This window comes from Bidens hawaiensis, unplaced genomic scaffold, assembly GCF_021521415.1.
Source record: "Bidens hawaiensis isolate Kalapana, Puna unplaced genomic scaffold, B.hawaiensis_p1.1 tig00036766_1, whole genome shotgun sequence".
Taxonomy (NCBI): domain Eukaryota; kingdom Viridiplantae; phylum Streptophyta; class Magnoliopsida; order Asterales; family Asteraceae; genus Bidens; species Bidens hawaiensis.
The window spans coordinates 47,905-72,950 of NW_027505433.1; the positions used below are offsets into that span (position 1 = coordinate 47,905).

The following is a 25,046-nucleotide window of genomic DNA, read 5'->3' on the forward strand; positions in this document are numbered from 1 at the left end:
TAGTGATGCTGAGGAAGATTTCACCAAGCCATACCGCCTACCAGCCTTTGCTGAGAAGTCAAAATTTATTGCAAGCATTGCGATAGCTTCTTTTCCTGTCAATGCTAAGATACCTACATCAGTGGGTAAATACAATGGCATAACTGATCCAAGTGATCATCTCCAAAACTTTGTGGTAGTAGGTGGTGTAAGCGGATGGACAATCCCTTATTGGTGTCACATGTTCGCATTGACACTAACAGGGGCAGCGAGGGAATGGTTTGATAAGTTACCTGACGGTCAAATTTGCAGCTGGGATGATCTGGTGAAGAAATTTTCACAACAGTTCAGCCAGCAAAAGAAAAAAACACGCGACCAGTCAGAAATTTTGGATGTTATCCGCCGCGATAACGAATCCATAGAAGATTTTATTACCAGGTTCAATGACGAAAGTCTGAATATTGATGGGATTAGCAATGACATGCTTCGCGGTGCCTTTTGCAAAAATGTTAGGTGTGACGAGTTGATCCGCACACTCACTGGTAGGGATGGAATGCCGAAAGAATGGGACGATATCATGACCACTGCGAAGTTGTTTGCCAACACTGAAAAAATATTGGGGAATAATAATTCAAAACAAAAACTCAAAGTCGAATCTCAAACTCCAAGACCCAACAAACAGGCAAAAGGGCCAATCTGGTCAAGACTTCAGCCAAATACGGAAGCATCGAAGCCATTCAACGCAAAATCCCTCATCGGCAACAAGAACAAAGGAGGACCCTCGATTCGAGGTCCCAATAGGTGGACTCCTCTTTCAAAGACTCCCGCAGAAATTCTCACTACTGAAAACGTGAATTTCCGGAAACCACAACCACTCACAAGGAGATCATTCCTCGACACTAAAAAACATTGTTCGTTTCATAATGACATCGGTCATAACACGAACGAATGTAATGCTTTGAAGAGCAAAATTGAGGCGGCTATAAAGTCCGGGAAACTCACACACCTGGTGAAAGATGGGAAACCTGGGACTGGTAAAGCTCCCATGCGGGACAACCAGGGCCCATCCAAGAAACAATTTAAGGACTTAAACATCCACATGATTCAAGGCGGAGGAAAAGTCGGAGGAAAGAGGCGGGAATACGACGAGGAAGAGTGGAATAATGAGCCAGTGATCTTTCCACGAGTCAAGGGAGGTCCCAGAAACAAAAATTCCTTGATCATCATTGCCCTCTTCGGTCATTACCGCTCTCAGTATGTTTTATTTGGTACTGGTAGTACATCGGATATCATGTACGAACAGTGCTTTGAACAACTTGATGAAGAAGACAAGGAAAGATTGATACCTATCCATGCTCCTGTGTTAGGATTACGAGGAGAGATAATGCACCCGCGATGGGTGATTTCTTTCCCAGTCACTTTGAGTGACGGGATTCATTCAAGGACCGAGGAGGTCGAGTTTTTAGTTTTGCTAGCAACGTCGAAACATGACATCATCTTAGGACGAGAGGTAATTGGTGACATTAATGCTCATCTGTCCACGGCTCATAGTGCGGTAGGAGTTCCAACCAGCACCGGTGTAGCAATAATTCACGTCAACCGACATTGCTTTGCAACAGATTGCTCAAAACCTAGCAAGATTCCAAAACAATCTCTGAAGACTGAACCAGAAAAATGGGTTTTGAACAAGAAGTTTCCTGATCAGACTGTACAATTGGACCTGCTATCTCTGAGATAGTAAGGACTTTTCTGAAGCAATTGTTAACAAAGAATATTGATGTCTTCGCAAGGCAACCCGCGGACATGACAGGTGTCCCGCGGAACATTGCGAAGCACAAGTTGAGGTAAACCCGATGTTTACACCGATCCTCCAGAAACAACGTAAGATGGGTCCGGAACAAACAAAAGCAATGAATGAGCAAGTTCAGGACCTCTTACAGGCTGGAATCATTCGTCCAATTCAATATCAGACCTGGGTCGTCAATCCGGTTATTGTCCCCAAAAGTAACGGGACTGGCGGATGTGTATAGATTTCAAGGATCTAAACAAGGCGTGTCCCAAGGACTGTTATCCGCTACCAGAAATAGACCTTAAGGTTGATGTTGTGGCACCATTCAAATTCAAATGCTTCTTAGATGCTTACAAAGGCTATCATCAAATCTAAATGGTCGCAGGTGATGAGGATAAAACAGCTTTTCGTACCGATCAAGGCATTTTTTGCTACAAAATGATGCCTTTCGGACTAAAAATGCGGGGGCCACATATCAACGGTTGATGGACATAGCGTTTAAAAGTCAAATTGGTCTAAATTTGGAAGTTTATATAGACAACCTTGTGATCAATTGTGTTGAGGAAGACCAAATCTTGAGGGACATCGAAGAAACGTTCGAAACACTAAGAAGTATCAACATGAAGCTGAATCCAGCTAAGTGTTCGTTCGGGATGGAGGAAGGAAAATTTCTTGGAGTAATTGTTACGGGTGCGGGCTTCAAAGCTAATCCGGATAAAGTTCAAGCTGTAGCCCGCATGCCCTTTCCTTCCTCCCTCAAGGAAGTTCAAACGCTCAACGGTCGTTTGGTTGCTTTGAATCGTTTTTTGGCAAATCACGCAGCCAAATCTTATCCTTTTGTCTCAACACTAAGAAACTGCCTCAAGAAAGCACAATTCAGATGGACCGCGGAAGCGGAAGAAGCTTTCTTAGAGGTTAAGAAATGTTTGATGGAGCTGCCCACATTGACAGCACCTTATTCGGGAGAACCTTTAACGATGTACTTATCATCATCAGGCATTGCTATCGGGGCTGTCCTCCTTACGGATAGGAAAAATGTTCAAACACCGATTTACTACGTCAGCAGAACACTGTCAGACCCAGAAACAAGATATTCAATGCTGGAAAAACTTGTTCTAGCAGTGGTCTATGCTGTCTCACGCCTCCGCGGGTACTTTCAGGGGTATCCCATCAACGTTTAACCGAATACAAGCTCAAGAACGTTCTCAGCAAGCCGGAATTGTTTGGGCGATTGGCAAAATGGGTCATTGAGAACACGCGATAGAGTATAAACCTAGGCCAGCAATTAAAGGGCATGTGCTGGCGGACTTTGTCACTGAAGTCCCGCAGCACAAAGAGAAAGAGTGTTTGATTGAGCAACAACCCCAAGCACCTCCTGAACAAGGACATGGTCGTTGTTCACGGACGGAACTTCAAGCAGTGAGGGATCTGGCGCAGGCCTTAGGCTAGTCAATCCCAAAGGTCATAAGTTTACATACGCCATAAAGTTATACTTCAAGAGTACTAACAACGAGGTTGAGTATGAGGCTTTCTTGGCCGGCTTACGGATGGCCAAAAAGCTTGGGGTGAAACATTTGGAAGCCCGCGTGGATTCCATGTTAATTGCAGGACAGATTAATGGCACATATGAAGCAAAGAATGACATAATGGCTTCTTATGTGTCACAGGCGAAAGATTTGATGCTCCAGTTCTCTTCATGCAAAGTAATCCACATAAAAAGAAGTGAGAATAAATCAGCAGATGCTCTTAGCAAATTGGCTTCAACGAATTTCGAACACTTTGCTAAAGACATCCGCATTGAAATATTGGACCGCCCGTCTGTCCCGCAACATCAAGTTTTAGTGATCCAAAATGGAGTGGAGTCCTGGATGACACCTATCATAACGTATTTGTCATCAGGAGCTCTCCCAGAGGGAAAAGCCGCGGCCCGGAAGATAAAGCACAAAGCCTTAAACTATCAGATACATGACGGTGTTTTATACCGACGTTCCTTCCTCGGACCACTACTTCAATGTGTGAACGCCGAGGACGCGGATTACTTAATCAGAGAGGTTCATGAAGGCATCTATGGTCTTCACGCTGGCCCGCGCATGGTTGTAGCAAAATTGATGAATGCTGGATATTATTGGCCAGGAATGCATCCGGACGCTGTGCATGAAATCAAAAAGTATGATTCATGCCAACATCAGAAAGTGTGATTCATTCCAAGGTCGCCCCGGGACGTGTCAAATTCTTAATAGTAGCCATCGACTACTTCATGAAGTGGGTTGAAGCCAAACCAGTTGCTTCTATAACAGCAACAAGTGTTAAGAAATTCCTTTGGGAATTCATCATATGCCGGTTTGGTCTTCCCCTGGAACTCGTTAGTGATAACGGTAATCAATTCGCGGACAGTGGGCTACAGGAATGGCTGAAAGAATGGCAATTATCTCAAATTTTCACATCTGTAGCCCACCCGCAGGCGAACGGTCAGGTTGAGAGAACCAACCGAACAATCAAGGAAGGAATCAAAGCAAGGTTAGGGTCTAAACAGACGGGTTGGGTTGACGAATTGCCCCATGTACTATGGGCCTTCCGCACCCAAAAGAATTCAAGTAATTATGAAACCCCCTTTAGTCAAACCTACGGCACAGAGGCCATGATCCGGCCGAGATTGGGATTCCATCCGCACGAGTTTTGATGATCAATGACAATAATCACGAACTCCGGATGAATCTTAATCTCCTTGAAGAGAGAAGATCAAGTTGATGGCGCCACGTGTCGAAAATCCCCCCCATTTTGCAGCCCTCCACTACAATAACCTTATGGGCCCAGTGACTTCACTCCTAGCCCAAGTTATGCTCGTTTAGTGTGTGGGCCCATTCTGCGATGTTTCCCTTTATCCAACTGGTCTAAATAAGAGTCTGCTAACTTTTGGATAATTATTATGTTTAAATTTGATTACGAAAACTTTCTCATTACATTAAAATTTGGTTTGTTTTCAATAAAATGATTTAAGAGGTTGTTCGTACCTTTGAGATGCTTTCGGCTCGTTTCTTTCTTAACTATTTTTATTTACACAATCCTTTTTGTGTTAACTCTCAAATCAAGTTAACAAGTTATTTTATGTAATGCAGGTGTATGCTTGTGAAGATTCAAATAAACACTCGGGCGCGTTTGTTTTTTTAACGGGACAATTCTTGGCTAGCATACCGTTCTTGTTTCTCATCTCCATTTCATCAAGTCTACTCTTTTACTTCCTTATCGGGCTTAGAAACGAGTTCACCTATATGATGTATTTTGTGGTCAACTTTTTCATTTGCCTTTTGGTCAATGAAGAGTTAGTGTTATTAGTTACCACCATTTTTCAAGATATGTTTTGGAGCATAGTGACTTTGGTGTTTATGCATGTAAGTTTTCTCATTTTGTTGTTTATTATGTTTGAAATTGAGAACTTTGAGAACCATTTTGGACCACAAAAAAGGCAAAAATAAAAAAAAAAATCATAAAACAAAAAAAACGCAAAAATAAAAAAAGTAAAAAAACCAAAGTTCTTATTTATCATCCCGGTTTCATAAAAAAACGTCTCGGTTTAGCTAAATTATACATTTATGTATAACATGTACATATATGTACATACATGGTTTTTTGTACACATATGTAAAGTTTAAGGTAAATGATAATGTACATATGTGTACATTATGTAACTAGAGATTAAATGATATTATACACATGTGTATAATACAATTTTTTTTTTGAAACTAGAATGAAATTTAAGAATTTTGGTTTTTTTACTTTTTAATTTTTTTTTTGTTTTATAATTTTTTTAAATATCTTTTTTAGATGTTTTTCTAGTGGTCCAAAATGGTTCTCTTAGGATCCTTACCCATGCTTATAAATGACTCAATATACAAAAAAGTTATCGTTTTGGATTAAAAGTTGGTGGTTATTAATATGTAGACGATGATGATGCTTTCGGGTGGATATTTTAGGATTCGAAGTGCGTTAACTAGGCCTGTATGGATATATCCTATGTCCTACATTGCGGTCCGCACGTTAACGATTCAGGTTTTATGATACTCTATTTTTCTATTTCAAATAGAAATAATGGTCCAGACTCCAGGATTTCAAATTTCATAGTTAATATGAAAAAAAAAATTAATTTCAAGAAATATTCACCATGCATCTTGAACTATGAACTAGCTTGTGTTTTTACACATGAAAACACAAATTAAATTAATTTTTTAAAAATTTTGTATAAATTTTAAATCTGGAAAGTCATTGTGTTGAATCCAAAAGTCAAATGTGTTGACTTCACTGATTTTGTTACTGGCCCGCGAGCACAATTACAAACGCCAGTTGCAAAAGTATTATAACTCGTGGGTCCAAAGGTGTGAATTCGATGCGGGAAACTTTGTCTTCCGCAACAATGAAGCCTCCGGGCAAGTTGGCTCCGACTTGGGAAGGACCTTACAGAATCAAAAAGGTGTTATCTAAAGGTGCCTATAAGTTGGAAAAGTTGGACGGGACTGAAGTCCCTAGAACTTGGAATAGGGCCCAACTGAAGAAGTGTTACATATAGTATGTTTTTCTTTTCTTTCGGCCTGGCACCTAAATAGAATAGCAATTTTGTGTAATATCATCTTTTATAATTCGGCTTATGCCTCATCTATGAAAATTTTATTTCAGTCATTTATGACATGTATTGTTATATAATCCTTTATTGGCGTACAAAAAAGATCCTACAAACACTTATATTATGAAGAATAAAACAAAGTGTATCGGATACAAAAAGACTTCTTTATTCATGCAAAAGGGATTACAGCGAAGAGATTCTAATTACAAAAAACAAGAAAAATCTATCTATGACGCTGCATCTTCGTGTTCCGCGTCCTTTTCTTCAGCGTCTTCTTCGCCATCCTCACAAAGGTCGAGGAGATCTTTTAGCTACTTTATACTATCCTCCTCGTCCGCAAGATCAGATATCTGTTCCTCCAAAGAAAACTTTAAAGTATCAAAATCCTTTGTTTTATGAACAAGGATGGCAGCACTATCTTGGTCGGCTAGGACATATTCTTCCGGTAGCTTGGATTCGGAAGCAAATTTATAGCCTTCTCGGAAGCCTAGCTGACGGCCAGCTTGCTTAGACGCTTTAAGGAGGATAGCAATACAGTTCCCAAGCTCCTCACTCGCCCGGACGTCGGCGATGCCCTGTCAAATTAGTAAAGTATAAGTAATTCTGAATACTTAGAATATTTACAGCAAAAACAAGGTTCATACCTTGGGAATTCCCTCCGATAATAGCCATTTCTTGTCCGCCTTGGCCCGAACAAGTTCCATTTTAAGACTCGCACATTCTAAGGCCTGCTCCCGGCTCTTAGCAGCAAGGTCAGCCAAGAGTTTGTCTTTTGCTGCTGACTCAGCCTGGAGACCCCTCATCAATTTGGCTTGTTCCTCCAACTGCTTCTGGAGAACAACCTTGGCTTCCTCGGCGGTGGAGCGAGCGGTTTTCTCAGCTTCCAAAGCATGACGGTTTTCTCTGGCCTCGTTTATAGCCTTAAGGGCTTCTTCCTTGGCATCAGAAGCTGAGGCCGCCAGCTCGTCCCACTCCTCATTCATCGCCAACCAGTCTCAGGTTATCTCCCGACTTTTGGAAATAGTATTCGCCAATTGATAAGAATTGGAGTTTAATAACTCTTGGAGAATACTACGGCTGCGTCGCTCTTTTTTGGCAGGAGGAAGACTCTCCTGCAAGTATTCAAAACATACATCCACATCACGAAACGTTGAGTCTCGACGTAGAGACCAATGCGGACGATGTGGGGTGGGATCTTCCTCTTGAGGAGTCTGAGAGGTTTGAGGCCCATGAGCGAACATGCTCACACCCCCTTGATCTCTAAAATGATGAACATTATAGGAAGGCGACATACTTACGTGTTCAGTATTATCAGCCTCCTTGTTCTTCAGTGGAGAGTCATCAGCTACAAAGATCGGATCATTGGCAATGTTGGTAGGTGCAGATTGTGGTGGCGGAGGAGTGAACTCTTTAGACCTGAAATATCTTTAGAAATATCATTTAAGCCCATTGAAAAACTTCAATATTTGGTCAGAAACACATTTGACCCGCGACAACCAGCAAGTATAAGAAGTATTAAACTTACCTAAGGAGCGGTCTTCCGAGTCAAGCTGATGGAGGCGCGTCTCCAAGTCAGCGGCAGGCTTCCGCTTTTTTGACTTCTTTGATGGGGCAACCTTAGCAGGTTGAGCCTTGCGTTCCCGCATCAGCAGTTTGATGCCCATCCTCAGTGGTGACATCATCTGGCGCGGAACGCTTACCCTCTGCAGTAGTATCAACATCATCTTGATCCGCTGCCTGGCTAGACGTGGCTTTCTGACGGGTTAAACCTGCAGTTGAGTCCACGGCATTAATAGCATCAACTGGAAAACTTCCTTCACAGAGTGATGACTCTTCGCTGGACGCAAAGAGTACAATCACTCCGCTGGAAGTGATAGCAGTCACAGGTCGGGGTTGTAAAATGCCCTCACCTTTTTTGATGGACTCCTGAACGTAAGCCTCACCTTTGGCGTACATCGCCTCGGAAACTACTGGTTCCGAACGAAATGCGGTGGGAAACAGGAAGTTAGCACTAGTGCGTTCCAGAAAGGGAACATCCCTTGGATCGATCGAGCGACGAACCATCATGCCCCCTTCATGATCCAACAAAGTATCGAAGGCGGAACCTTCACCTGTACAAATAGCAATAAAAGTTAGAACTAAGACATTTATTAACAAAAGAATAGAAAGAATATCAAGCTTACTCTTGTCGGTCCTCTCATAGTAAGGCTCTAATTCAGGGAATGGCCACAGGCGGCTCATCTTCGCACTCACCATCGCCCACTCATGGATAGGGCGCATGGGAGTTGGCGTGGCGGTCAAGGTCGTAAACCACGACAGACCTTCATGAGTAGTAGCCGGAACCACTGGCATGGTCTCCTCCGCCTTGCAATAGGTCATCGCGAACGGGATAACGTCCTCCCTGATCCAGAAAAATTTTGGCTTCCAGCCATGTAGGCTACGGATCCACTCCGTACCTATAACGTTCTTCTCGGTGGTAGCAAAACTGTACCATCCATCGCGGAAGGTCATTTTGTAGAAAACGGCGAACATGCCAACTGATGGTTCGAAATTTCGAACTTGACAACACAATTCGAAATGTCGAATTCTCAACATCCCGAAGGATGGATTTGTGATAGATGAATCCCGTAGGTTGTCAAGATCGACTGGACGAACCTAGTCACCGGGATCCGGAAGTTTCGCGTCGTGAAGTGGTCTACATATACAGCCACCTTCTTTGGAGGCGGACTGGTGGCAACGGAACCGCTCGCCGGACGTTCGGGTTCCCATTCCGGCGCCAGACCATATACATTCACAACGTCGTCAATATCCTTTTATTTAAGGTTCATAACGACTTCATGAATGGCAGGGGTACCCTTTTTCTCTCCAGCCATTTAAGTAAGAAAGACGAAGATATTTCAGAAGACTCAAGCTATGAAAGTTTGAGAGAGAAAGAACTCTGAAAGTGATAAAAGAAAAATAGAAATCATGAGTGATCTATTTCAGAAGACTCAAGCTATGAAAGTTTGTGCGACTGATGATTGACACGTCAGGCGGGAAATTCAAGAAAGAACGAACAGGCTGTCGAGGACGTCATATACGTCTTGTCAGTTGTCCCTAAAAAGTTTCTCTCTCCGACACGTCATCATGATTATCCAACTTCCAAAAATTTCAAATACAAACAAGTATCTTCTAAGGATATTTCCCTCAAACAGTGTAATATTCACAAAGGATGAAAAGGTCTTTTCTATTACATCAAAAAATAATTACAAAACGATGGAAGAACAATTACAAGATATTAAAACATCTAAATCTAGTCTACGGATTCGGAGCTGCCGTGTCTTCCAGAGCTTTCGGTGAAGTGTCTTCGGACGAGTCATCCTCAGATTCATCACCTAAGTAATCCTTCAATTGTTGCACACCATCATTGGCCGCAGCAAATTCCGGAAGCTTATTTTGCAGCGTAAACACCAGGTTGTCATGGTCCTTAATCCGCATATTATACTCCTGCTTGACGTCGAGGCCATGGAGCTGATGACTTTCTAGAGAAACGTTCGTCTAAGCATAAGTCATCCCTTCATTAAAACCTTTCATCCATCCAAGTTGAGTTGAGGCAGTCATCAGATCAGCAAAGCTGTCAATAAGCTCTGGACTACTCTTAATATGGCGGATGACCTAGCAACATAAAAACATAAGTTATTCAGTATCAAGGCTTACAACACTTATAATGGGCAACAAATGAAGAAAGCTTACAGAGTCAAGTCCCCGAGGGAGGAACCATTGACGGTTTTGCTCCGCGCGCTCAGCTCGTATCCGGAGCTCTTGAGCTTCTACAATCGCCTGTTGTTTTTCATTTGAGGCTGAGGTGGCATGGGCATCCGCTTCTTCGCGAGCTTGCAAAACGGAATCATAAGCACTTTGATTTTCAGCAGCGCTTTTATCTTTAAGCTCAACCTGCTCCCTCTGCAGCTTCAGCTCCGCCTCAAGCTCTTGGATCCGAGTGCCTTGAAGGGTCACTTGATTTTACAAAGCCGAGTTTGCCTCTTGTGCCCGTGCCAAATCATCCTTTTCCTTCTGTGCCTTAGCCCCGGCAGCCTCAAGAAGTGAGTTCTTCTTTTCACAGGCCTACTTCCATTGGCGGGCGGCTTCCGCGTCCGCCTGTTTCCACTAGGCGGTCCTAGCAGCTAGGCGATGATCTTCGGCCTCTTTCCTCACAGCTTCAAGAGCTCGAGAAGATTCACCTAGCTTCCCTCTCATGGTACGCCATTCACGTAAGACTTCCTGGCTACTAGCCAAATAATTAGCCAGATAAAAAGATAAGTCAGTATGAAGGTCGTGGCGGGAGCGGTCACGTTGGTGCACCATTTCGGCAAGCGACACACAGTGTTTTACAAAACTTATACAGGTATCAGGATCAGAAAACTGGGACCCAATAATAATATCCCATGGCGGGATAAATAGGTCAAAATTGTCCCCCAGATTAGCATCTCTATAATAACGTGAACCTGAAGATTCACGCCGAAGAGGGGCACCTTGCATCAAACCTCCTCCACTCTCCTGAACCGACGGTTCAGATTGAAAATGTCCTCCTGCACCCGTAGTAAAAGGTGAGGAGGTAGAAGCAAACTGTGGAGGAGAGCGAGGGGGAGATTCACCAATCCTGAAACCCTCCGCATTCACGGCAGGGTTGTACTCCTGGAAACCAGTGGCACTTCTAGTCTAAAAAAGATAATCATAACGACTATCAGTACCAGACTGGATGTTGGGTTCCTCCAACGTAGTATCAACCGAGGGAGTGGGTGGCTTTTCTTCTGTTGTCATCTCAATCAGAGGGACGATGGCCGATCTTCCAGAGTCTTTTCCGAAGGAGGAGATGGTGGTTTATCAGATTTGGGAGTTGCAATGGGCAACCTCTCAGATATATCGTCCCCAAAAATCGATGGATCTGCAAAAAAAAAACTACAATTAGCTAACACTTCAAAACAACACAGTATATTAAGTGAAATACATACCATCCACTATATCCATCTGTTCCGCAAGACTATATTGGGGCTTCTTGGGACGTTGGGTTTCCCTTCTTTTCTTCGATAACCCCTCTTCAGCGTCCGCGGTTTTTGCACCCGCATCACCCGCTTGAAAGGACGAAAAAGCTCTCTTCTTCTACAACTCTGTCATATATGAGAGACAGAGGAAAATTCAGGGGCATCGTTATCTGAATCCCTCTCCTCTTGGGAGACAGAAAACTCAGAGGCATCGTCATCATCATCGCTTGATGATAAAATGGCGATCATCCCATCAGAAGTAATGGTATTAAGCGGAGGAGGGTTTAGAACATACGCACCTTTTTGAAAGGTGGCGTCTGAAATTACAGGCTCAGCCCGCACCTTTGTTGGAAAAAGAAATCGAGACTTGGTCTTCTCAAGAATAAGTTGGTCCCCCGCATCACGGATGCTTTTACGGACACAACCCCTATCCTCAAAGAGGGCGTTAAGCATAGAGCCCTGACCTGAAAAGATAAAAAATCAATTATGAAAAGCCTCGAGGAATATAAAAGGCAAAAAAGACAACTTACGTTCATTTAGATCAGCGAAAATAGGCTCCATAAATTCCGATGGCCACAAGCGGCTCATGCATGCCCACACTAGGGTTTCCTCAGGCAACGCCCGCATTGGCGTTGGCTCCGCCGTTAGAATGCGATACCAATCACGACCATCATGAGCGGCCGTGACAACGTACGGGAGCGCAGAATTAACCGGACGACGGACCATGACAACAGGTACCACGTCCTCTGAGATCCAAAAAAACTTATTGCGCCAGTTGGCAGACCCCTTCTCAACCTCGTATCCGATACTTCGATTGGAGAATCCTTGACACGTAAACCAACCTTCACGATTGGCAAGTCGGTAGAAGACGGGGAATCGGTCAATATGTGGATACAAATTCGTAGTGACGAATCCGCATTACAGCACGCGGATGCAATTAGGATAAATACATCCCATAAGCAGTTAACACCTTCATGAAAAATTTCGTTATGGGAAAACGGAAATTCCCATTAACGAAATACTCAGAATAGACAGCCATTTTGCCAGGCGGTGGCAGACTGGCTATAGAACCCGGAGAAGGAAACTCCGGTCCCCACTCCAATGGAATGCCGTAAGTCTCAAGCAGTTTCTGATATTCGGTCAGATCCCATTGAATTTCTATTTCATCAACTTCGGTCTGAACATTCGACATTATAGTAAGATTTGATGAGATAGCAAGAAGGTATTCAAGAAGTTCAGTATTTTATCAGAGAAAAAACAAGAAAATAATCAGGAAACAAAGGCGATAAAACTTCGAATTGAAGATAACTCCTTCTATTTATACCCATCGCAATTAATGCGATGGGATATGAACAGTGGGGAGAGAAAGCCATCGCCCAATTAAGGGCCGCCACGTCACGAGAGAAATTCGAAAAAGAGAAAAAGTTGCACAGTCGGGTACAGTGACAACCGTAAAAAACATTCCATCACCTGAGCACGCGCCTGCGAGTGGTCAACTTGTCCTTTTTTCATGATTATATACATCAACAGAGGATATTTTCTACCAAACCTCAAAATTCAAAAACCCCCCAAAATACATTAAGTCCAAAATTTCACCCGCATAAAAGACTTCACGCGGAAGAAACACTGGACTGGGGGGACTTATAGAGGTAGGGTACCAAAAATACCCAAATACCCTTAAGTATCACCCGCGTGTCATAGAGAAACCTCTCATACACTGCCTGCGGGACATATGGATCATCCGCATAACTCGGTAGAAGAGGAACGTCCTCACACCACACGCGGAAGCATCCACGCACCCTCAGAAGTCATCCGCGAGATAGGACATCTGTCCGCTAAAATGACCGGAAGGAAATACCAACTGGACAGCTGTCATGAACTAACTATCCTCTAGAAGGGTATCCAAGATTGTTACTTGAAGAATACGTGACTCACCAGCCAATGAGCAAAGGACACCTGGCCAGGTTGTTATAACCGTGCACTTGGCCAGGGTGCAATCCGTCATATCATAAGGCGACGCGTGTCCAGGTTGTTATACCCTTGCACATGGGACATATAGCTCAACCTATCACAAAGGGACACGCGTCCAGGAAGTTACCAAGATCTTCTAGAAGAGGACAGCTGGCCCAATCACCTTCCTACATCCTCCGGCTATAAATACCTTGTCAACCTGCATGAGGTATTCATTCATTCACATTCACTCTTACTCACTTATACTCTGATTACACTTAGTCTATATACTTTAGTACTTTCTTCATTAGGAACGATACTGATTCTCACACTGGAGGGTGGTTACAGGAAGACCCCCCTCTTGTCCTTCCTGTAACGAGACTCACGATGTCTGTTTTGCAGGTTCCGGTCATTGGACTTCAGGAAGTTGTACTCATACTGTGTTAGTAATTATCGTATTTTACCTTGTGGACTTATTGGATCCAGGACCCATACCCGGGGATTGGATCCGTGTTTCTTCAAATACTATATTAAAAGCTCCCATCTCTTTATTTCCGTTATTTCATTTTTCGTTTTTTACTATTTTTTTCTTAGATACTTATGTTATTTCTTAAATTTTGTCTATATCCAAACCTAGCCCAAGTGGTTGGGGTAAGAGCTTTCTCAACTTATCCCCTAAAATCATGTGAGGGGAATTTGGAAGTTATATGGTGGGGTTACGAGTAGGGTTGCAAATGAGCCGAGTTGCTAGTGAGCTACTCGAAATCGGCTCGTTAAAAAGCTTGATCGAGCCAAACTAAATGGAGGCCTAGCCCGAGCTCATGCTTAAAAGTAAGCTCGTTTAATAAACGAGCCCAAGCTTCACTTATCGAGCTCGAGCCGGCTCGCGAGCCTGTCATTTATATAATTTTTTAAAATATATATTTAAGAATTATTAATTAATATATAATGTTATGAAAAAATAAATAAAAATAACTTAATAATATATGCTATTTTATACATAAAATATTATAATAGAAAAAATATATAAAAATATTTAAATTATATAAAAAAATAACTGATAAATAGTAAATGAGCCGAGCCCGAGCCAAGCTCGAGCTTGAAAATCTATTCACGAGCGAGCTCGAGCTTTGTACAAGTTAAATGAGCCGAGCTCGAGCCTAGTCGAGCTCGAGCTTGGCTCGGCTAGTTTGCACCCCTAGTTACGAGTGGTTGTGTCTGTAAATTATAGGGTGAGGAAAGAAAAGTAGTGATTTTGTGTAAATTTGTGAAACTTTGTTGCACCCTATTTATTTTTTAATATTTATTGATTTTGTTGTGAGTAGAGAAGAGAGAAAACTATAATGATAAAGATATAAAAATATATTATTTAATTAAACAGTAGAGGGACTTGTAGTGTTTTTTAGTATAAATATTTAAAGAATTTAATAAACATTTGGATTCAGTTTTTCTTTCTTGTGTTTTGTATATTTTCAAAAATATATATAATATATGTGATGTTATACCATTTTGACCAATCAACCATTGAACTAATAAGGCATTCAGTTTGATGTCCGGTATGATTCTGAAAACACTGTTACCTAGGATCATTCATAGTCATTGTTAGCTATTAGGTTCATCGATGGCCAAATAAGGTCTTTCATGATTAATCACCGTCATTCATGTCTTGTGGGCTCGTTAATGATCATTATGTCATCGTTTGTGATTAATTATGATTATTGATGATCCTTTTGGCTATTTGTAAACATTAATGAATGTTTAGGTTTAAACTATGGTAATCGTTTATCACTTAGCGTCAGTGATGGTTAATATAATCATCCATGGTCAATTATAGATGTATAGTCATTAACGAGCAAGTCAGACCAATAATATTCAATAAGGGTCTTTGATGACCATTTTATGTAAATTTTTATCATTAATGATTATTAGGATCAATTATGGTCATTAGTGAATATTTAAGGTAAAATTTGGTTAATCATGGTCAAAAATAACGTAATCATAATGAACCATGCCAAACATAGTGAATGATGGTCAATTGTGGTGAAGCTCGATCAAAAGTAAGTGTGCTTTTTAACTAAATTATATATACAGCGAAGGAGAATGGAATGCGAATGCTCTTAAAAAATCATTGTGATATAGTATTAACACATTACACCTACTCACCTAGCTACAACCAACTAAGATATAAGACAACCTAATAAAATCCTTCATAGTCTAAAATGTTTAAATACGACTAAGTCTAATCTAGTAAGACAAAAAAATGACTCATCTTTTTTAGAACAAATTTATTTCCATCAAAATCCTTCTCATCTTGTACTTGCAAGGATTGAACCCACCGCCTTCATTTTGAAAGGGTGGACACCATACCACTATACCATTAAGTCATGGGTAAAAAATATAAAAATGACTCATTTAACTTTATGTTTTCTATGTTTTCAAATTTTTTATGTAACATTTGAAAATCCAAATAAAAAACATATGAAAGAATCAATGCAAAAAAAATTCCCTCTAAAAGTTTATTTAAAATTTTCACACGTAATCCTTCCAATATCCTTCCCCGCTTTATTTTTCTACCATTTAACTTTTCATTCCCTCAATGTTTACTCAAAATTAGGGATCTCGTAAAAGAGACGGTTGCATCATCGCGAGATTTGGGTGGTAGTGATGTGGTGCTCATTGATGATAATGCGGTTTGTAGCGCGGAGGTGGGGGTCGACGACAGTTATTCTTACTGTTGCGGGGTGGGGGTGTTGGCAGGGTAGGGGTGTTGCATACAGTTTAAGCAACAAGAGTTTAAACAAAGCAGGACCTGCTGTTTCAACTGTTTGCAGCGGCTCCCCGGCTCTGGTTCATTTGTTCCTTCTTAGACGACAGGACGTCAGCCACACACGATGTTGTTGTATTCGTTTATTTTTGTACTAGGTTACGTGCCCGTGTTCTACACGGGTTGAGAAAATGTCTTTTCGTAAACATATTAATAACAATATATAATAAAATGTGTGAAACTTATAAAATCAACTTCAAATATAACCAATAAAATTCAATTAAAATATATTGTGTTAAGATATATAGATTCTAGTTTTCATTTACTAACTTCTAAAGACATTATTATAGAGGGTTTGATGTTTGTATCGACTATCGAATCATCCATTTTTGCCTTTGAATTAGTTCACTACAAAGTTTAATAGAGTATCATTTACAAAATTACATGATAATTAGTACACTTAACTTCTTTATAAATATTAAACTTAAAAAATGAAGGGGATCAACTATACATAAAAACTTCATTAATTTTATTTATGTGAGTAATTTGTAAATTTCATATCAATTTTATAAATAATTAATTTTCTATAAGATTGTAAAAGAAAAATTGAATTAATGTTTATGAAAAAATTAAAAAGTTCGGAATTTCTTTTAAAAAAAACTCATATTAATTTTTGTATTACACTACACTTGAGTGGAAAAGGAAAGCGAGACCTTACCTCTTTTTCCAGGCCTGTTCGGACATATGGTTCCCCCGGAAGATCAAGTTGATGAGCCGTGTGATGGGAAACCTTCCCGCACGGTTCGGAGAGCACTGAATTAGAAAGAGAGGTTCACCACTACATCATTGCATGCAAGGGGAGCTCGCTCGATTCGCAGATTGGTCCGACTCGTAATTCACTTCTGACTCCGTGTTCGATAGCCCGACCGTAGTGATGTTAATTGTGGTTACATCCATAAGTAGCTTGGTCCATCTTTATTCCATTTCATATATGTCTGAGGATCCGCATAGCCCTCGATTTATGTGTTATTTATCCATTCCTACTTTTTTTATGCCAATGTTGGTGACTGGAGATAAAAAATAAAATAATAAAAATTAACAATATAATTATGTATATAACTTTGAATCCCAGTAAAACACTGTTTAACCTAATGTCTTTACATTAACTCCTTTTCATCTTCTATCCTCACTCTTCCATCTTCCACCTTCCACATCGAAAGTATATACGGCTGAACTCAAAGAATCAATTATCGTGTTGTTAAGATCTTCTATATTTGGTGAGTTACTTTTCACATACTAAGTATTGTGTTGATTAAGGTTAAAATAACTGAAACTGTGAAAGTTTTTAGTAAAGACGGTGATGATTAAAATAATCTTTTAAGTTTAATGTTTTAATATAAGTTATCTTTATGTTTATGTAGATTGCATAACAAAATTTAATGAAAAATTATGTATGTGTATTCTGATAAATAAAATTAAGTCTTTTGAAAACAAATATAATCAGAATGAAATAATGTTTGTATTATTTTTGACATTGTGTTAGTGTTTATTTATTGATATGTTTGAATGATAACATAAGCTGTAATACAAAAAGTGACTGTTATAATCTTTCACAGGTCAGATGGGTCCAAGGTTTATTAGGATTGTAAAAAACCCTAATGCAACATCTTTGGTAAGCCTTGTATTTTTTAAATAGTATCAGTAAATAATAACTATATTAATGTAAAACGGTTTTGAATTTGTGTTTATTTCAGAAGTTAGTGTTAAACTACGATGAGTTGTTTTTAAAATACAATTATCCACTTGGTTCTACTACTATTAGAACAAAAAGTGGATCCAGATGGACAGTTTCAATAAAATATGTGAAGAATGCTTATAGGATGACTAAAGGAGGGGAAAACGTTGCTTCGGATTTGAAGTTAGCTTATGACGATTTTTTGGTCTTTAAGCATGATGGAAATTCATGTTTCACAATTCAGCATTTCAATGAAACTCTTGTTACTGCTGACGGCAATTCATTCTACAAAAACCTGTTCCATCTTGACATAGATTATACGGTATGTATTCTAATTGTGACTTTAAAGTAATAGTTAGAGTATAGAAAATTTTAAAATAGTTTTTAATGTTTTTGAATATAAAGGTGGTGCCAACTTTGTTTGTTCAACGATTTAAAGACCTCAAAAATATCTCTATCAGATATTTTACGATACGTGCTGATGACATGAATGATTGTACTGTCAAAATCCTTCACATTGGAGAAAAGTTTTATTTTAGGAGGGGTTGGCTGAAAGTAGTTGAAGCTTTAAAACTGAAAAGGGGACAGCATATGGTATTTGATTATGATGGTAGAGATGTTTTCAAGTTGACAGCTTTCAAGGGAGATGGTATGGAATATAGGTTGACACCATTTAAATGTCCGGAAAGGGTTCAAGAAATTATAGATGTTGATTTTGAATCTATTGAAGATGAATCTGATGATAATCTTGATGAGAATAATGCTGATTTTGAAGTAACTTCTGTGGGAATGAATCAAGAGTCTGAAAACAATGTTGATGTTGATGAGCAGCAATTTGTTGATGTTGATGTTGTTGATGTTGATACGTGTAACAATGGTGATGAAATAATTGTTGGTAGGATTAATGAGGTTCATGTTGAAGTTGATGACGGTACAAATGGCGATGAAGAAAATGATGATGCGGCTAATGTGGTTGATGATGATGATCTACAATTCGAGAAAACAATTGTTGATCGTTTGGTAATTCTCTAACAATTGGTGATAGTTTTAATTTTATACTCCAAATATAGCATTCATAAAATATAATGTTTTCATTTTTTTCCCAGCGTTTACCAAATCGTTTTGCAAGCAAATCAAAGTTGAATAAAGCAAGGAATGTGATCATCAGAAACAATGAAGGTGTGGAATTTAAAAGTGATCTTCGAGTGGAAACTCCACACAACAAACCGAGATACCGTGTCCACGACTTCAAAGGTATGTTAACCACTTTTAACTTGAATGTTGGTGACAAATGTTTGTTTGCTTTTAACAAAAGGGAGGGGAAAATAATCATAAGTAATTTTGTGAACAATTAAGACAATTTGTTTTTTATGTTTTATGTTTGGTAATCATGACTTTGACCTTTTAATATGTATGCCTTTATGTAAGACTTTTTGCTAATTTAAAATGTTTGTAACTTAGTACTATAATGATGGACTACTTTTAATTATATTGCTTGAAGTAAAGGCTTTTTAATATATTGATTGAATTCAACGATTATGATCGTGGAATATATGTCAACATTATGAGGTGCAAAATAATTGACCATAATTGTTTCAAAACATGAATATTGATAAACTTTTGAAAAGTACTTACAAACTTCTAAATACTTCTTTATATACAACATTTGATGTTTCATTTGAAGTATTACCATCACTATCTAGAATTAGAACTTTAAGTCCGTCTTGTCTTGTAACTCTTGATAATGCAACATACAATTGACCATATGTGAAAACGGGCTTTTTCAAATATAATCCGACTCTTGATAGTGATTGCCCTTGACTTTTGTTTATGGTCATTGCGAAACATAAAGCAAGCGGATATTGTCTTCTTTGTAGCTTAATGTGAAGTTTTTTGTCGGTAGGTATTAAAGTAATTCTTGGAATATAATGCCTATCTCCAATATTACTACCTGATATAATCTCCACTTGTATAATACGTTTTCCCAATGAGACCACCTTTAACCGAGTACCGTTACACAATCTACTTTTCTGATCAATATTTCTAAGTAGCATAACATGAACTCCTACCTTTAACACCAACTTGTGATTTGGCAAACCTGATGCTTTAATTCCATTAAGAATGTCTGGAGAGCATAAACTTTCATCTAAATTCTCATTAATCATGTCAGTAAGACATACACTATCAGAACTTAGATATTCCCTTTCTTCTCCAGGAAATATTGACAGCAAACGATCATTAATTTCTTGAATAATATCATTTTTTGGAGCAAGTATTACTCTTTCATGAAAATAATTTTGGTTTTTGAAATTTTGTAAAACGGAGGGATAGACAAAGTCTATTAATTCTGAAACTGGATCACATGAATGTCTGATAAGAAGATCTTCTGGTATTTCTATTTGTGCTACCACCAACATTACCTTCGCCTATATCCAAAAGCCATTGTGCAAACATTTAATTTGCTCAATTTCACTTGAATGGATTGAGGTAGTTAACCTCAGATTTTTTGTTAACTTAAGGACTTTGCAATTTCTCCAAATGGAAGAAGAAGTTAAACATGAATTGACAATTTGTTGTCTACTTCCACCTAGGACAACCGGTAATATTTGTCTAAAGTCTCCTCCAAAAACAATCACCTTTCCACCAAATGGTAAATTTGAAGAAGCTCCTGATGCGGATGTTAAAATATCTTTTAATGATCTATCCAAAGCTTCAAACCCATTCTTGTGTACCATCGGTGCTTCATCGCATATAATTAGTGAGGTTTCTTTTAATAAATATGCAAGATCGCTATCTGGATTTATGTAACAAAATGAATCCTCAACCAAATTAATTGGGATGTGAAACCGGGAGTGTGCAGTCCTACCTCCGGATAACAAAAGTGAAGCTATTCCACTTGAAGCAACACTTAAAACAATTTTTCCTTGAGATCTTATAGATGATGCACATAAGGTCTTCCAAAGATAAGTTTTTCCAGTCCCACCATAACCATAAACAAAAATACCCCACCTTTATTCTTATCAACTGCTTCAATGATTTCTTCATATACAGAATGCTGCTCATCAGTAAATGAAGAAAACAGTTGTTCAAACTCTTGAGCTAACATCACATTGTCATAAGCTAGTTCTTCACTAAGTAAAAGATTATTTGCAGAAGAGATGAAATCTTTATTAGGAAAAGGCATGGTAGAAAACTTTTTTAAAACAGTGTAAGGTTTTTGAGTTGTTCTTCATTAAGTTCTAAACCTGTACATTTTAAAAATATGTGTTATACAAAAAAGAAATTAAATATAGATTTTTAAATAGAGATAATAAAACAAGAAATTAAATCATGATATAAATTTTAATACCTGGATGCTTTAAAACAATACGTTGTTTGTATAAAATATCATCTGAAAAATAACTCCACATACATTCCCAAACAAATTCAGGTCTAGACATGCTCTCCGACATAAGCAATGTGCAAAATAAACTTCTTAAGTAATAACCAGTGCCAGTAAAACTTGCTTCTACAATTGCTTCAACATATTCATTGTCATCATCCAAAAGGCCACATGCATAACATGCATCTCTAAATGTTGGATATTCAACAGAGTTGACTGTTCGAATTTGAGCAAATGTTGTTGGACCTTTTACCTTATTCAACAAAATTCTTAAATAATAAGCTTCACCAAGAGAAGGAGAGACTGCATGAGTTCTGCCAATGGAAAATCCTTTTTTCCTTGGTTTCCAATAACGTTTGTCGGCTTTCCAAACAAACTTTGTAGGAAATTCAACATAAGTTAAAGTATGTGCTTCTGGATAATTTTGATTGCATTTGAACTACTCTGAAAACATTGAGGAAGCAACAGAAGGTTTATCTAATATGTCATCAAGATCATCAAACGACTCATAAATAACCTGCTGTTGACCAGATAGATGAAAAGGAAGCCTAATCACTGAGGGAGTCCTATATGTATATCATATGAAAAAATCCTCCATGATGCTTCACATGCAGATATATATCTACAACTATAGTAGTCTTTGATTTCATCAATGTTTTCTTGATTGTGATTTTCTTGATTGGTTGGTACAAAACAAACCGATGCTCTATCATGGCCTTTATTTATATATTTAAAGAAATATTTGATGGAACCGGCTTGATTGCACCACTCAACGTTGATGTGTGCTTGATATCTTTTTAAGAGTGTTTTGTTATACGGCACAACGCTTGTATTATCCAACATCACACTTGACTTCTCAACAAGAAAACCATTATTTCGTCTTCTGTATACGGGATAACCATCACCGTCAATTGATGTGAATTCATGGAATTTTTTTGGGAAATTTTTTGAACACTTTCCGTCAATCATGCATGGACAGTTCTTATTTGCAATGCCACACGGAGCATGAATCATGAACTCCCTTACAAGATAATACAATTCTGGATCTAACTTTTTGTCTGGTATTTCAGCTGAAATAAATGGATCAATATGTTCAACTGTTGGAAGTTTGTGATCAGCATGCATAAATAAACACAGATGAGCATGAAGCAACCCACATTTTTGAAACTCCACTGTATATACAACTATAAAAAAAGATAAACAAACATATCAGATTGTGACATAAAAATGAATAGCAAAAATAAGTGTATTAAATTAAAGTCTAATACAAAAAAGACATTTAATGTTAATAGAAACTTTGTAATTAATATAAAATGTGGGAAGATATGATGGATTACTATATATGGCATAATATATAGTTAACTTAATATGAAATAGGTCAAATCAGAAATGAAAGGTCAGGGGGAATAATAACCTAGAGCCGTCAAAAGTAATTATGATGGAAGCTGGAAAACCAAAAGTCTGGTTTACGAATTAAATGTTTAGATTTAGAAGATTTTGTTTACAAAGTATTAATATATGTCAAATGAAAGATGAACACCACATATTTTGAACTTTCTTCTTAAAGTTTTCTGAAAAAAAATGGCAGCTCTAGTATCATGGAGGTATAAATATTTAGAGGGTTGTTTTGTGCTGAGAATGAACGATCGAAGAGTGATAAAAATAAGAACGGTGAGAGGGGTGTTGAATTTAGAAGAACATGTACTCAGAAAGATGTATGAGTTAGGGATCTGTCCAGGAGAGGATTTTGGAAAACCAGTGAGGCTCATGAAAATGCTTCATCAAATGTTCGAACCTAATCAAGTATAACCAGAAGTTCCAGCAGAAGTCGTTCAATGGACTTTATTTGAAAATGATCAGAAAATCCAACTGCGATATGATAATGATGAAACAAAAAACTTGTCATTGGATGAAGTTCTGAGCATGCAAGGGGTTTCTTTTTTTGAAAAGATGCTTTCCATTGAACCGATTTATGTTGGAACGTATTCATCATCGCTTCTCAATTTCAAAAAGGCTCTTTCAAGGAGATTGGTTGTGGAAGAAGAGATTCTAAAAGAGCTTGTTGCTGCTGGTTGGATTAGTGATGAAGAAGCTGAAGGAAGTGATGGCTATGTCTCGGATATGGATCTAGACATCACAAGTGATGATGAATGCTTCTATTGAGGTAAATAAATTAAATATCGAAATTTCTATATTAATCTTTTTAGTTAACTTTGTACCTTAATGTATTTGTATTTTTGGATTTAGTAGTCATTTTATAGATTGAGAAAGTTATGATATGTAAAATTTTACACATAGTAAAATAGGGGAAATGTGTTATATGTTTTGTATAAAAGAATTATAGTGTTTAAGTAAATAGTTGTAATATATTAGTGTTATAATATGATTATTAAGGGTGTGTTTGGGATAGCTTATCTAAGTGAAAAGGGACTTTTTGTTGAAAGGAATTATAAGGTTGTGTAATGGTTTTTGAAAGGAATTATAGTGTTATAATGTTGGATTAGGTTATTTGTTTAGAAAAATCAAAATGACCAAAATAGACACTCTTTTTTAAAAGGAGTGTAATGGTTTTTGAGGGTTAAAGGGTGTAATAGGTAATTCAAATCAATGAAGTTAATAAGTTAGTGTCACACCCTCAAAATCCACTAACGGAGTTTTACCGTCAGAGGGTGTGAACTGGCAGGATCGGAATCATTAGTTATAATCAAACCAAAGAAAAACGTTTAAATGAAAGTAAGTGCGGAAGCGTAAAACCTTAATTCAAAAGTTGCGTCACGCAGGACGACTTAAAACCAAATGTAACTGTTAAAATTAAGTTTGCAGAATAAAAGTGTTTTCATTAATACATGCTCCTAAACCGCGCGCCCGCCTCGGCTACCTGAGAATAACATACTAAAAGTGTCAACACAAGGTTGGTGAGTTCACAAGTAAAATAAGATAAATCGTTTAGCGTTTTGCGTAACCTCGTTACGACGTTTGAGTGTGTAACCACGTTACAGCGTTTGAGTGTGTAACCACGTTACAGCGTTTGAGTGTGTAACCACGTTACAGCGTTTAAGTGTGTAACCACGTTACAGCGTTTAAGTGTTTTGCATTACCAATAGTGTTATGTCAAATTATATATCGATAGGTAGCTAATCTATACAACAAGTATCGCTAAGTGGTTCGCGACCGAAGCTGACTGTTTATCAAGTGCCCGTCACCAGGTCCTCCAGACCATGGTAAGTGTTAGCCAAAATTTACACCCACTCAACCTCCAGTTGAGCTTAGCGTCGGGTGGGGTTTGTCAAACCCAGTAGTACTACCCAAAAGTGACTCGCTATTCCAAATATTAACCGGTCCGATGTGTGGGACTTCAAATGTTACGTATGCCGCTTAGCCTTTACAAGTGATATATAATTTATAACAAAATCTTTCATATGCGTTTATCTCAGAAAATATGTTTATCGGAGTATGTTATCTCCCCCAAGTGAAAAACGTTTGAAAACAGTTCAAAGAGCGGGGTAAGTGAAACTCACTGTTTGCGAAGATTATCCCGATCTAGATCACCAAGTGATGCGCGTCGTAGAAACTCTCTAGCGTTCTAAATAACAAAGAGATTTTCTAAGTATCGGTACGTTTAACGAGTCTCTAGACTCGGCACATAATACCTATGCACGTAACAGATTTCGTGTTTCGTTTGTGAGTCGTGTGTGACTTAAACAAGTACAATTGTGATATGATACATGAGTGAGCAATTACTTTCGTGTCACGTACTAATAACATACTTTACTAGCAATTATTCCCGTAAGGGCATTTTGGTCAACAAACA

The 25,046-nt window shown here is 38.6% G+C and overlaps 1 protein-coding gene across 1 annotated transcript; it reads right to left on the reverse strand.

The window, feature by feature from the left end:
• Window positions 1–19,484: 19,484 nt before the first annotated feature.
• Window positions 19,485–21,037, reverse strand: LOC143613164 (uncharacterized). Its single transcript, XM_077086947.1, has 2 exons — window positions 20,858–21,037; window positions 19,485–20,279 (listed from the first exon to the last, which is right to left on the reverse strand). The coding sequence occupies exons 1-2, from the start codon at window positions 21,035–21,037 to the stop codon at window positions 19,485–19,487; spliced, it is 975 nt and encodes a 324-aa protein (XP_076943062.1).
• Between the last annotated feature and the right edge of the window lie 4,009 nt (window positions 21,038–25,046).